At 43.5% G+C, this 15385-nt stretch overlaps 1 protein-coding gene across 1 annotated transcript in view; it reads right to left on the bottom strand.

The window, feature by feature from the left end:
• Positions 1-4808: 4808 nt before the first annotated feature.
• The window catches only part of SDHAF4 (succinate dehydrogenase complex assembly factor 4), a 779629-nt gene continuing 769052 nt past the window's right edge, over positions 4809-15385 (bottom strand). The window contains exon 3 of the mRNA XM_044089912.1: positions 4809-4964. Coding sequence (XP_043945847.1) covers positions 4855-4964 — 110 coding nt within the window. The 3' untranslated portion in view covers positions 4809-4854. The remainder of the gene's footprint in view (positions 4965-15385) is intronic.

Here is a 15385-nt window from a genome sequence, read left to right as displayed (position 1 = left end):
GCAGTCTGTAGCCTGTAATCAAAATGTCTTCTTGGCCTCTTTCCATTATGTTACCTTTTCTTCTCTAGAAATTTGCTTCCAATACCATGGCTCCTTTGCTAGTTTTCTCCAATAAATTCCAGTGCCCTGTTGCCTATTCTCTATACCCCTAACTGCAATTATCCCCATCGACAAAATCTTTTTTCTACATTCTTGTCTTGGCTTAGTTCTTAGAATACTTTCTGCTGCTTTATGAATATATTTCATATGGCTGCAAAATTCTACTTTCTCCTTATTTTGAATTTCTCCCATTTCATCATTATCCCTTTGCACTTTAAATTACAGTTTTCTGCTTGTGTTATATATAGAAGCCTTAACTATGTAGCGCTAAAATATCCCTTCAGATCAGGTAATCCTAAACCACCTTGTTCTACTGGGAGGATCAGCTTATCCTACTTGTCCCTTGCCCTCTTCCCCTCCTAGATAAGTTCCTTCATCTATTTATTATGGTCAACAGAGTCTCCTGTGGTTGATAACAATATGCCTGACCTGTACATAAATTTAAAGCGACTAAAAACATTTTCACTGCTTGTATCTTGCTATGTCTATCCATAAACAAGAGCTTCCAGTTTCTTAGTTTTTGTATTATCTTTTTTGTTTAGTCTCTTCCCGCAAATCCTTAGCTGCCATAACAGAAACTTTGTTAGTCCATACTCCTGAATATTTCACTTTATCATGTCCGCATAGATATGGGTACTGCTGAACCAATTCATCTGCGAGGCACATAGTTTACAATTATGGCCTTTGTTTCATCTTCATTAATTTTATATTCCAAAAAGACTTGAAACTGTCTTAGAATGTTCCACAACACTGAGATATCACTTTCTGGTTTTATCAGGTACAAAATAATAATATCTGCAAATAAAGCCAACTTTTCTTGACTACCATACCAATTATATATTTGAATTTCTGAGTCCCTTATTTTCTTTGCCAATGGCTCTAAATATAAAGCAAATAATAAGGGGAAAAGATAACGTCCCCTGCCTGGTTCCTCTGCTCAGACAAAGCTTATCACAGAGGAACCCTCACACATTATTTCTCGTCTCTGATCCTACATATATCCTCCTAATTAACCTTATTTTTGGATTAGAGAATGCAAATGCTTCCATTGCCCTACACATAAAATCCCAGCTGACTTTGTGAATGTTCTGTTTTCTGCGTCAAGACCCACCAACAACAGTGGTATTTTCTTACATTCTGCTTACCCCTGGATAATCATTGTTCTGTTGGTGCTGCCAAAAGTTTGTCTCCCCTTCACAAAACTATACTGATCCAGATCTATCAGTTTTGGCAACACCTTTGCCAATCTTTTAGCTAGTACAAACACTTTATAATCATGGTTTAAAATTTAAATGGGCCTATATGAAGCTAGGTCTGATGGATCTTCTATGTCTTTAGTTATTACAGCCATCGCAGCTTTCTTCCAGAATGTTGGTGCTGCCCCTCCTTTTAATATACTTTTAAACAAAGCCTTCCAGACATTTATTACTTTCTTCCCTCCTATATTCTCAACATACAAAGGAATACAAGCTATTCCTCACTTTCTTCCCTCCTATATTCTCAACATAGAAAGGAATACAAGCTATTCCTGGAGACTTTCCTGTAGACTGATTATTATACATCACCATTTTTATTTCATCTCCTCCTATCTTAACTGTTCATTGTTGAGCCTCATCTATCACTAATATTGGCATACTTAAGTCTCCCACAAATACTGTCATTTGTGCTCCTTGTTGACTCCCAAATTTCTCTGCTTTGGTCACCCAGTGGTATGAACCTTTGCTGCAGATGACTGTCACTGTTGAAGTGACATCCTGACCAGATGTGCAAAAACTGGAAAAGGCGGTGATGGATGGATGGATGGATATATTTTTTCTTAAAATTTCCAAATATCTCCAATACCTCTAAAGAATCTCTGGTTATTTTTTCTTGTTATAGGCTCCCTAGGTCTGGTAACAATTCGTTCTACTTTCTGTTGCCCAAGTTGTTGTGCTAAAAGTTTTTGTGCTCTGGAGTTATCAAAAACAGTTACTTAACAGCAGTCTTTCTAATCTCATGCATATTATCCCAATATTTCCTTATTTTCTCTTTAGCACTCTGCAGATGTGCCTCTTCTTATTCTGTGAGATTCCTGTTATTCTGCAATAAATTAACCTTTGTCATCCCACCTAAATAATTTCTGTCCTTAACAGTATTTTTTATTTTATTTCTACCCAGTTTTATAAACTCCATTTTCATTTTATCCCACTCACTAGCTATAACTTCTGAAGAAATTTCTATCTTTCCTAATAACTCTTGAATAATTTCCACTACCCATTCCTTAAAATCCTCTGTTTACCAGGTAGGAGGGGACACTCCAGTGCCTCATGTTTACTACTTTACCTTGCATTTTTATTTTAATTTTTATCAGTGTATGATTTGAAATAGTTATTGGATGTGGGTCAAAGGTTTCAATTAAATGCACATATTACTGTGAGATGTAATTTCTATCTAATCTAGCCCAATTATAGTACCTGGGGAATAATATGTAAATTCTCTCCAAGTTACTACTACTGAGTTCACATCTTCCATACCAAATATTTTCATTAATTTCTGTAAAAATATACACTCTTTTGTTATATTTAACTTTCTTGGTCAATCAGATACATCACCACTGTTACAAATTTAGCACCAGTCCCCTCCTATAGTTACATATGATTTTTTTCAAGAATTTTACCAGAGGAGCGTAGGATAGAGAAGGAGTGGAACTGACTGCAAGAAAAGGACTTGGTCTCTTTTAGTACTAGTCTAACAAAAAGAGGATTTGCAAATACTAGAAATAATATTAGTGGCAAGGAAAAGGCTATAAATGTGTTTAAGAGTGGTAGTGATGAAATTTCTGCAGTGGTACAAATACCAAAGGCAGATGTATTCATGTTACCCAAGAAGAGGTGCAAGTCTTTGGCAACTGTTTGTAATGCCATAAACAGCAGTCTTAGTAGGTGGTGGCAGGGGTAAGTATTTGACAGCCTAGAACCCCAAAGGCTCAGCTGCTTTCTTAACTTTCTGGGGAGGGTAAGTGACTAACCACTAGGTGAACAAAAAATCTGCACAGACTGTGGGCGAACTGCTCCAGTAGCATGCGTGTTTGTGCAGTATACCTAATCTGATCCAATAATGGACATCTGGATCATGTCTACCTAAAGGGTTTTATTGTTATAAAACCCTGTAGACAAAAATCACAACCTGTACATATGAAAGACAGCTGTCAAAATACCAGTTTTCTTGTCCTCCCTTGACTGTAACAAAAGGGTACATACAGACAGTTTCCCAGTGGAAAGAAAGGGCCCATCTCACAAAGGGATACATAAAGAGGCAAAATAACATGAAAGTAAATGGGTCATCTGGCAGGATTGTGTGGCCAGGGCAGCATGAGGACAAGCTGCTGCCGAAAACATTCTGTATATTTTTATTTATAGAAAAAAAAGATTCAATACATGTTAGAGAATGGTTGAAACACATACTGTTGCTCAACTGGAGAATGAACATTCTTTAACAGGGTGTTAATGTACTGATGAAAACCAGTAAACAAGCAAGCCTACCAGTTCCCAGCAGCATATAAAACTGCCATGAAGAAAAGCAAACTCCCATAATTTTTATGCTCAATAAATTAAACTTTTTTTCATGCTCACTAAACCGCAAAGCAACAGGTGCGTGATTGTGTGTGTGTGTGAGTGAGAGAGAGAAACAAAGATAAATACAGTCTGCAAGTGAGAGAGAAAGAGACAGTGCATATCTCTTATTAGCTTCAACTGTAGCAAGCAGTCCATCAGCATGCACTGTCTGCATAAACAGAAAGTAGTGTGAAAGTGATGTCTAATCTCAGTAAACTGTCAGCAAATCAGACATTCTACAAAGGACAAAGCAAACTATGATGCAAAATCAGGGAAAGCTAATAGGCATGGTACAGGTTTCAATGCCTTGCACTGTATGATTTGTTTTAGTCATTTGAGCAGTGATACATCTAAGGTGTATACAGTCAGCAAAGTGGCTATAACTGATGTGCACATGCTTGTCTCTTATGTCTGTATGTGTGAGTCTGTTCTTCTGAATGGGTGTGAACATTAAATACTTACATAACTTACTGTTCCTCCAACAGTAATTACATATGTTACAGCAAATTTGAAACATTAGGTGGGGAACTATTTTACATCAAAAGTATTAAAAAAGTATACAGTAATAAAATAAAACAAAAAAAACAAATAATTGGGGTTGGGAGGGTGGCTTAATGGCTAAGGTGTTTGCCTTACAAACACAAGGTGCACGGTTTGAGTCTCACAAGGGATAATTGGCTAGGCTTAAAATGGCTCACAAGGGCAGTTAGCTTAGTACTAAACTATGAACCTATGAACAGATACCCCCATTCCCATTCTATGTGTAATAACATCCTCCAGCATGGGTGTTATCAGGGAAATAAAGCCACTCCAGGGGTGTAAAGGCAACTTCCCTAGCAGGGCATTACTTCCTTAATAATGCCCATGCTGTAGGGTATTACTGCTTGCATAAAATTTGCTATACAAGATGGAACTTATCACATTTAATTAACTTATGTCCACCATTCTGGAACAGAAGCAGAAGCAGATCTTTGGCTGAAACTGATGCTCTGAGTATTTTTGATCCATATTTCTCTGCTCATCTATAATAAACTGGATTTGTGAAAAAGAAACCGCAGTTTGCAATCAGTAAACTTAACTCTAGAATACCAGTGGTCCAAACAATGAAACAATTCATATTTTCTCCAAAAGTATATTACAACTTAATAGTTTCTACAAGGAATTAAAAATCAATGCAGCGTCCTTTTCTCTCCCAATCTCCGTAACGTGTAGGTTCTGGGCCTCTAGGTCCTCCTTTCTCCTTTGTTATGGGATTGATGTCATTTGGAAATCCTAAAGGGAAATTATCATATGTTCATGAAATACCCATTTAATTGGGAAAAGACATACATACAAATATAACATTTCCCAAACATGATCTGGGATGAATGAGTGGCTACATCACAGAGAGAAAACAATGTTCATATAAAACTTAGTGTAAAATGTTCTGCATAACATACACGGTATATTTATATCAACTCTGCAAGAACAGCTGCCTCAATATATAAGAGTAAGATGAAACAGCTAGTAGCAATGGATTACAGATGATGCAGAATACTGACAGTGTGGCTCCAACACTTTCTATGAGATAATATGACATATCAGAGTGGGGGCTACAGGTAAGTGTAACAGTAAAAGACCCACTGCCTTTCCAGTATGGCAATCCCAGCTGCATCAGTGCTACAACAATCTGGTGTGAAAACTGCCTTCATCCTTTGCAGGAGTCTTTTATGGGGAGAAATTGCAAAGGGCCTCCTTGTATTAGTTTGTGTCTAACACAGTAAGCCTGAAAAATGTCAAGTTCAGCAATCTTCTAATGGTACCTGTCCAAGTATACCAAACTCAACATCAGTCTTTCTCTAAAAGGGACCTTACACAGTATGACAACTCCCTTCTTAAACCCAGGACAGTAACTAAGGAGCCTCAATCTTCGGCACTGTCTCCGGTAAGGGAACGCCAGTGAAAGCAGGAATAGAACACACAGTTTCCCCTAAGAGTATACCAGGTACAGGCTCCAAACCTGGGACTGGACCATATGCTTCACTCCAGATCCCCAAATGAATTTTCACACTAACCACTACAGAGCACTGTGTCCTGGTTCAAGGTATTTGACACACTCACTCTTAAATATTTGATATTCACACATAAAAACACTCTTGGGAAAGACTGGCACAGATTTACCCATGTACTCTTTCCCAAGTTACATGGTAATGACTGCCACCAGTCAACATACCATGGTACCTTTCAAAAGGGGTGTTTAATTATATTGGGTAAAATAAATACATCTATGGTAGCATGTAAATCCAAGCAGTAACGCTTTTCGGAGTGGCCCTGGTGTCACTGAACTTGGCATAAACACTCTCAAAGTACTTTCTCAATAATCAGCCACAATAAAGGTAGTAAAATATTTAATAAATAAAAATGATTTAAAACATATATACACTGAATAACTGATTTCAATAAACCACAGAGATTCACACACAGGAATTATGAAAATAACACTGAAGGATAGGCTTCACACTGACTGAAGAACAACTTTTAACTTCATGACTATAGCTTCCTAACTATCTAAAGATTAACTGTCCCTGTCTAATCTCATTAAGTCACCAAGGTATGATGATGCTCATATTCTTATCTCACCCTGTAGAAATAAATTTCCATTCTTCAGGCTGTTGTCCGGTCCTCAGCGACTGGAATAAAAAAGGAAGTTATGTACTCACCATAACGTTCCATCTGAGTAGGTAACTTCATTTGTCAGCAACCTGTGGGTATGAGCCGGCAGCTTTCCAAGCTAAAAGATCCAAGCTCTCAGCTCCTCCCCCTTACCCATAATACCCTGCTGCCTCCCTCCAGTCCTCAGATCGAGTTTGCCAAATATGCACCCAAAAAAACAACAATCTAAGACACTCGAAAGAGGAACATTAACCTGATGCATGACAAAGGAAAACCTTCCGTCATAGATATAACCATGAAACAGGCTAGGGGGAAGGAGGAGGGGGGGGGTGGTTGCTGACAAATGAAGTTACCTACTCAGATGGAACTTTATGGTGAGTACATAAGTTCTTTATCTGAAGTAGTTAACTTCATTTGATCAGCAACCTGTGGGGCAAAGTCTCCAGCTACCAAAAACCTTGGGCGGTCCTCAAGGAAGGATATTCCGGAGCACTGCAAAGCCAAATGCTGCCCTACCTTGAAGGGCTTCGCATGCCTTGGATGGTTCTGCCCATGGAATGCCCCCCTCACATGAGGAGAGAAGCATCCGTGGTCAGTGTGGCTTGGGGTTGAGGCATCACAAACTGTCTCCCTTCCCGCAGCTCTGGGGAATGGAGCCACCAAAGAAGGGAGTTCCTGCAAACCCTGCTTAGGGGAATCAGAGAATCCAATGGGTGAAGGAGGAGAGACCACTGAACCTGAAGAGTCCATTGAAGGACTCTCATGTGCAATCGCTGCCGCCATGGAACCTAAGGCTCTCAGGACCACTTCTGTAGGCGGGGCTGGGGACTGTAGAAGCGCTATTATATGGAGTGACAAGTTGCGCAACCTGTCCGCTGTTAGAAAGGCTTTGGACTGGAGCGTATTTATTCTGGTCTCTATGAAATCCAGAACTTGCACAGGATGAAGAGATGACTTCTGAAAATATATGGTAATGCCTAGATGCTGGCCCAAGGATAAGGAATAATCCCTGGCGGAGCAGAGCAGATGCCTGGTGGGGGCGGTAAGGAGCCAGTCGTCTAGGTATGGAATTCCCTGAAGTCTCAGGTGGGCTGCTACAACTGCCATGACCTTGGTGAACACCCTGGGGGCTGTGGTGAGGCCGAACGGGAGAACCCTGAACTGAAAATGTCTGTCTCCTAGCCGAAAGCGGAGAAACCTCCTGGACCGTCTGTCCATGAGAATGTGGTAGCACGCATCCTTGAGGTCTATGGAGCACATCCAGTCGTTCTCCTGTAGAAGAGGGAGAATAGATTGCAGAGTGACCATCCGGAATTTCTCTTTGGCAATGAACAGGTTTAGATTTGACAGGTCGAGAATTGGCCTTAAGTCCCCCGTCTCTATTGGCACCAAAAAGAAACTGGAGTAATTGCCTAACCCGGATTGCTCTGGGGGGACGTGCTGGATGGCCCTTTTTTCTAGCAACTTCTTTATTTCTGAAGCAGCCGCCTCCCTCTGATTGGGTGGGACATCAGGAAAGTGCTTTGTTAGTGGGGGAAGATTCAAAAAGGGGATAGTGTAACCTCTGGATATTATTCGGAGCACCCAACGATCTGCAGTAATGGACTCCCAACTTTGTAGGTGCTCCGAAAACCGCCCCCCGACTGCCTCCAGAGAAGGACAGCCGGGCAAGCCCTCAGGGCTGTTGCGCGGGTCGGTCCGAGAAAGGTTCTCTGGACCTGAAATTCTTCACCCCCCCTGCCTCTGGGCCAGCGTCCACCTTGTCCTCCTCTGCCTCTAAAGGACGAAGGGTCCGGAGTGGAACGGGACTGCTGGGACTTCCGGAACCACATCTTCTTTTGTCCTCTCTGGTTCCTTGAGAAGGACCTTTGAGATTTCGAGAAGCGGATCCCGATGGCAGACAGCATCTTCCCGTCTTTCTCGCTCTGGAGCAGCGTGTCACGGACGGTTTTGCCAAATAGCGTAGAACCGTCAAAGACAGCATTCGCAAAGGACGCCTTGAAGGGTTCCGCAAAGTCACAAAGGAGAAGCCAAGCGTGGCGCCGCAAGGCGACCCCTGCCCCTCTGGCTCTAGCCACTCCCTCCGTGGCATGGGAGAGAAGCCGCATGGAAGTGTTAGAAATTGACTTTAGAGTGGCCATGAAGGCTGAGAAGGTCCATTTGTCCTCGGCCGCCATGGACTCTGGGGGAGCTCCAGCATATTCTTTTATCAGATCCCGCTGGAGTCTAATGATGTGTGCCAGATAATTCAGCGCCCTTATAGAAAAAGTGGCTGAAGCAAACATCCGCTTTCCAATATGGTCCATCGTCCGAGACTCCTTATCAGGAGGATGGACCGAGGAACTTTCTTGCGCTAGTTCCTTCTTGTTGGCAGCCGCCAACACCATGGCATCTACTGGGGAACCTTTATTCCACGCCGGTTTGTCAGGGGGAGGACTAAGTATCTTGTCCGGTCTTCTAGGGATTGGCTCCACAGTATCCGGCTCCTTCCAAGCCCTGGCAGTAATCAAGTCTACCAGGGGATCAGCCGGGGGGGGGGGGGACACACAAGAGGTAGACGTGCCCGCGTCGAACGCCTCCAGAAACACAGACTCATCCGAGGAAGGTTTTTGGGCTGACCACCCCCCTCTAATACGCAGCATTTCCATAATGTCCCCAAAGGAGACGTCTTCAGGGGTTGACCTTGGGGAACCTTCCTCTAAGTCCGTGCCCTCCGTGAGGGACTCGGGGGAGTCTAAGTGCCTCCTCTTGCACTTTCGTTTGTGAGGGACCTCCTCAGCGGGGCTGTCCGAGGAGGCCTCATCAACAGGGTCCTGTTCCCCTACGGGAACCAACTGGAGCGCCGGCGCAGGCTGTCCCTGGGGCCGGACGATGGAAGACAGGCCCAAATGCGAGGGAGTGAGGGGTGGATCCGCAGCCTGGACCGGGGACCGGGAACTCCTAGACAGCACTGTCTCCACCATGTCAAAAGCCGAGGGCGAACCACTCTCCCCTAGCTCCGAGAGTAGCCCCCTCGGCTCTGACGTGAGGACCGGGGTTGGAGCCGACGCGATCGTACCCAAAAGGGGAGTGTGCTCTGACCAAAACGGAGCCAAAGACACACTGACCGCTGCGGATCCGAAGTTTGGCTCTCGGTCCCGAGAGGTCGGATCCGACACGCTCGAGGGTACAGTCGGCGTCGAAGTAGCCACCAGTGTCGGCGCCGACTCCCCGGCTCCGAGACGGCTCGGATCCAAAGACTCCTAAACCCGATAGTGAATCGGAGAAGGAGCAACTGGGGCAAAGAAAGGGGCCAAGCTCCCCCCCTGGAGGGGGGGAGGCACGAGCACCCCATCTGCATTTGGGCCTGCAGGAATCGACGCATCATCCGGTCCATATCAGCGTCAGACATACTTCTAGTAGACCTTGAAGAGGTCGTTGAGGCGGGCTGGGAAGGCCGCCTAGATGACCTCGAGGGAGACCGGGACTCCTCCTCCAGCTCCAGAGAAAAGCGGGGATAATGAAGCCGAGAGGGGGAAGAACCGGAGACCCTCCTGGGAGAGCCAACTAATTTAGCAGGCGGAGCTGAAGGATGAGATTCTGCCCGCTGCTTGTGGCTCTTATGCCGGTCCTTATCCCTATGCCTCTTCTCTTTGCTAGAAGAGTCTCCCTCTCCCTGGGACACAGAGGGAGGTTGAGTCCCTGCCAGGGGAGGGGGAGCTGAAGGTTGGACAGCAGCAGCTGCGACTGGTGCCGCTGACGGAGAGGAGGAGGAAGAAGAATCCGCGGGCAAGAGTCCTGCCAGGATTAACTTATTCCTCCTATCCTTCACAGCCCGGGGGTTAAAGGCTGCGCACACTTGGCAGCCCAAAGACAAGTGGGCCACCCCCAGGCAAAGAACGCACTGAGTGTGGCCATCTGCTGGGGACAGCTTATGACCACACTCAGTGCATTTAGAAAAAATGGCCTTAGGTCCCTCAGCCATAGCACGTTGAAACGTGCCCACACACACAGAGAAAGGGGAGGGAAAAAACTAAAATTTACACTAAGTACCACAAAAAAACACAGAAAAATACAGAGACAGAAAACTAAGGGTCTACTACACTAACACACACACCGAAAAAACTTTGAGAAAATAGTTTTAAAAAGTTTTTAATACTCTCACCAACGCCAAGAGCTCGTCACTTAAGCTGTCAGAAGTCGCAGGCAAATGAGATCTGAGGACTGGTGGGAGGTAGCAGGGTATTATGGGTAAGGGGGAGGAGCTGAGAGCTCAGATCTTTTAGCTTGGAAAGCTGCCGGCTCGGATCCGAGGTCGGATCCGATACCCACAGGTTGCTGATCAAATGAAGTTAACTACTTCAGATAATCCTATTATTTCTTGCTGAACAGCTCTGAAAAACTCTTGAGTGACAAATACTGAACTGGAAAACAACCACCGTCTGCTGAACAACTGATGCAACTTAACTACACTGAACACAGCTGACTCAGAACCTGCTTTTTAAAAGTAAAAGAAAGCTATTATGAGAATTCTACACTTGCATTTCAGACTTTTGAAAAATAAAAACAGTTGCTGTGGAGATTCCACTCCTTTCAGCTCTGGCACAGGATGATATCACCTCCAGGTCAGCTGACTGGCCCAACCTGGATTCAGAATTCTTTAGCAAACATGTACATTTGGTCGGGTCTATATTACAACACAGAAGATGCTGAACATCTAATGGCTTAAAGGCCGAAAATGCCGGACCTCAAAGTTGCTACTGTAGGGGGCTGTGCCCCCACGCTAATTATATATACCAACTCTGAGATCGCACTACAGTGAGGTACGGGCAAATATTCTGATCTTCACTGTACTATGATCTCACAAAAAGCACATTGTTAAACGGCATTTCTGAGGTTAAAGCTGTTCGATGTTCAGCCTCTTCGATTTCGTAACAGGAACCCCATTTGGTCATCCAGAAAAACACTGATTCTAACATTTCACATATACCAAAGCAATAATCAAAAAACACAAACTTATTTACAAAATTATAGCTAGTCATGCTGGCATATATAACACAAATTAATTTACAAGTATTTACAAAATTGCAGCCAGACACGCTAGCACAGATAAAGTACAGTTGTGTACCTACCATAAATGTAGATGTTCGAGTGTATTCACTGTTGCAGTCATTACACTTGGGTTATCCTGCTGGCATCGGTTGCTGTCGCCTCTTCCCTGACGTCAGTGCACCAGGGGTATAAAAGATGCAGCCGATGCCATTTTCTTCAGTTTTTCTTGCCCCAGATGTCAGGTGCCCCCAAAAGGGTAGGCTAAAAAACATTGCTCATAAAAGCATGCACTAAAATAAACAATACCTTTATCTACAAGCAAATACACCACATAGGTTGTATAGGATAGAGAAGTACAGATAAGTCCCAGCAAAGAAAGGGGGGATGGTGGGTGGGTTACCTGGACTGCAACAGTGAATACACTCGAACATCTACATTTATGGTAGGTACACAACTGTACTATGTTCATCGTGTTTCACTGTTGCAGTCATTACACTTGGGTTGAATCCCAAAGCTGAGGATGGGCGGCTGTGTCTAAATAGAATTAGGAGTGGCTATAAGGCCCTGCAAGACTGCAGTAGCAAAGCCTACTCTGGATTTAGAGTAAAGAGGCAAGTGATAGTGCTTAGTAAAAGTGTGCACTGAAGTCCTAGTTGCAGCCTCCTAAATATCCTTGGTTGGTACTCTTCTGAGGAAGGCTGCTGAGGTGGCTGCTGCCCTGGTAGAATGTGGTCTAATGCCCTTAGGCACTGATTTACCATATTGCGAATAGCAGAAATGAATGCAGTGTCCTATCCATTTTGAAATAGTCTGCTTTGAGATAGCCTTTCCTTGTGATCCTGCAGCATATGTCACTAAAAGTTGCTCAGTCTTTCTGAAAGCTTTAGTTTTGTCCAAGTAGAAGCGTAGCTGTCTGTGTATGTCCAAAGAATGCAGAAGTCTCTCCCCTCTATTCTGCGGGTTTGGGTAAAAAGGAGGCAAATGAATGGTTTGGTTAAGAGCCACACTGGACACTACCTTAGGCATAAATGTTGGGTTTGTCCTTAGAGAAACCCTGTCCGGATGGAAGATAATAAAAGGTTCCACAGCCATTAATGCCTGTAACTCTGAGACTTCTTGCTGAAGTTATTGCTAGGAGCAGAGCTGTTTTCCATGATAAGAATTTTGTCTCAGCTGTATTGGCTGGCTCAAAAGGAGGCAGTGTGAGTTTTTCCAAGACAAAATTGAGGTCCCATGCAGGTACTGGTGCTCTCCTTGGAGGTCTTATGTTTTTGGCCACCCTGAGGAACTGCCTAAGCAGTGGATATGAAAAAATAGGTGGGTCTGTATTGTAATGAGCTGAAATGGCAGAGGCATGGATCTTAATTGATGAGAAGGATAGGCCTTTGTCCAGCATCTCAGTTAGATATTGTAAAATCTGAGGAATATTTGGAACAAGCGTGTCAATTCCTTGTGCCTGGTTCCAAGCACAGAATCTCTTCCATTTTTCTGCATAAGATTTTCTGGTGCTGGGCCTCCTGGCCTCCAAAATAACATCCATAACCGCTTTAGAGAGAGGTGTATTCTGAATGGTTACAGTATCCGCCATGCAGCTAGATTTAGAGTTCCAAGTTGGCTGTGCAGGATCTGATTGTTTTGTTGGGTCAGTAAGTGAGGGATTTGAGGCAATGCCCAGGCAGGGCCTTGGGACAAGCTCCTTAGGATTGGGTACCCGTGTTGGCGTGGCCAATCCGGGGCAATCAGTATAATTTGTGGCTTCTCTTGTCTGACCTTTAGGAGTACCTTGGGGAAGGCATATACTGTAACGTTGTTCCAGCTGAATGACAGAGCATCCACTTTCCATGCTTGTTTGTGATAAGTCCTTGTGCAGAATCTCTGAAGTTGGCAGTTGTGAGGGAAGGCAAAAAGATCTGTGTCTGGGCTTCCCCATTTCCTTGTTATCATACTGAAGATTTGTGGATCTAGTTTCCACTCGTGAGGGTCCACGAGGTTTCTGCTTAGTTCGTCTGCCAGAGCGTTCGTTTTTCCTGGCAGGAATTGTGCTTGCAGATGTACTTGGTAAGTCAATGCTGTGTTCCACAAAATCATGGCTTGTTTGCAGAGGGGGTAGGAATATGTGCCCCACTGCTTGTTTATGTACCACATGACTGTGGTGTTGTCCGTCTTTATCAGCAGCTGTCCTGGATGAAGTAGGTCTTTGAAGGCTGTCAGGGCATTAGGTATTTGCTTCCCACAAGAAATACAATTGTTAACTTTTGCTGACATCAGTCTGGAGCAAGAAAAAAGTTTCCCCAACGGGGTACTTAGCTTTATAGAAGACTTCGGATCTGAAATTCAATTTCGAAAATCTCAGGAGTCGGCCGACCGGCACTTGCGAACTGCTTTTGCTTCGGGCACCGTGCGGCAAGAAAGACGGAGAAAATGGCGTCGGCTGCATCTTTTATACCCCTGGCGCACTGACGTCAGGGAAGAGGCGACAGCAACCGATGCCGGACCAAGACTTTGGAATTCAGGCCGACTGCAGGTAGCCTGCCAGCAGGATAACCCAAGTGTAATGACTGCAACAGTGAAACACGATGAACATCATTATGTGATATCACACACACAGCATGATGTCTAAGGTGAAAATGACAAGCTAGAAGAGTAACATTGCTAAGTCTAGCCTTTGAGGAAAGGTGCTTCAAATTTCATAGCAAAGTTAAAGCAGAGATTGACCCTAATCCATTATTTTATACACATGCTAGTCAAAGCGCAGACAAGCAGCCAGATACAGACTGATGTACCATGTCTAAACTTCTGCCAGCTGTAGGAAAAAAAAAAGAAAAACACCATAACGTTCCAGCTATGTAGTCCATTTTCAACCTTCCTCAACTGTTAGGTTCGAACCCAATCCCTCTGATCTGACACGGCCATTGCTAAAGCTAATGGCAACCAAAAACTCTCAAGCTTCTCCCAACCCCAAGTACCTCAGATCTTATTTGCTGACTTTAGTAGAAAGGAAATATTTGCAGCCAAACAGGAAGAAGATATCTGGAGCTCAATACAAAGGACAGTCATGTCCTGTAACTACTCAATCTTCCAGAAGTTTACACAAGATGGGGGTTAGTGGGTGGGGAGTTGATAACTTTTTTATCTGATGATGTCAATTTTTTTTCTCTTCTCAACTGATGAGCCAAAGTCTCCACTACCTAAATTCCAGGGTGGACTTGAAAGGATATTCCTGAGCACCACTGAACCAAATGATACTCTACCTCTGGAGACCAGATCCAATTGGTAATAAGTAATAATAGTATGGGGAGTATCCCAAGCTGCTGCTGCACATATAACATCCTTGGACATTCTGGATTGAAATACAGAAGAGGTGGCCATGGATCTAGCTGAATGGGCCCATAATGGTTTTGGTACAGTAATGCCCAATTTGTTATAAACAAATGAAATACAATCAATTAGCCTCTTATATAACGTAACTTTTGCAACTGGTTTTCCCAATTTTACTTCAGTGAATGAAACAAACAACTGGTCAGTTTTTCTGATGTATTTTGTTCTAAAAACGTAATTGCCTGTGGACATCCAATAAATGCAACATGTATTCTGCTTTGTTAGCAAACTTAGGAAAGAATACTGTTAAATTAATGGACTGATTGATATTAACATTCTGACATCACCTTAGGGAAAAAGGATGCATTAATCCGTAATGTAATCCTATCCTTGTGAAAAATCAAGTAGAGTAGATGACAGGACAAGGCTAGAATCTCAAAAATTAATCTGGCAGAGGTAATAGCAACCAGAAAAAATTGTCATCTTAGAAAGGTATTTAAGGTCACATATACTTGTTGGTTCAAAGGAGGACTATGAGCCTGCAGTACCAGATTCAGGTCCCATGGGGGAGTAGGATCTTTAAAAGGGTGTCTCAGAAGAAGAGTGCCTTTCAAGAAGGCTCTGCTCAATTTATATGTGAGAGAAGAACAATCAAAACCAATGGGAAATTTGATATCACTGCTAAATGAACT

Source organism: Protopterus annectens, chromosome 12.part0, assembly GCF_019279795.1.
Source record: "Protopterus annectens isolate FY-2018-M chromosome 12.part0, PAN1.0, whole genome shotgun sequence".
Lineage (NCBI taxonomy): Eukaryota > Metazoa > Chordata > Ceratodontiformes > Protopteridae > Protopterus > Protopterus annectens.
The sequence above is the reverse complement of the archived record's forward strand: the minus strand, read 5'-3'. Positions and strand labels throughout refer to the sequence as shown.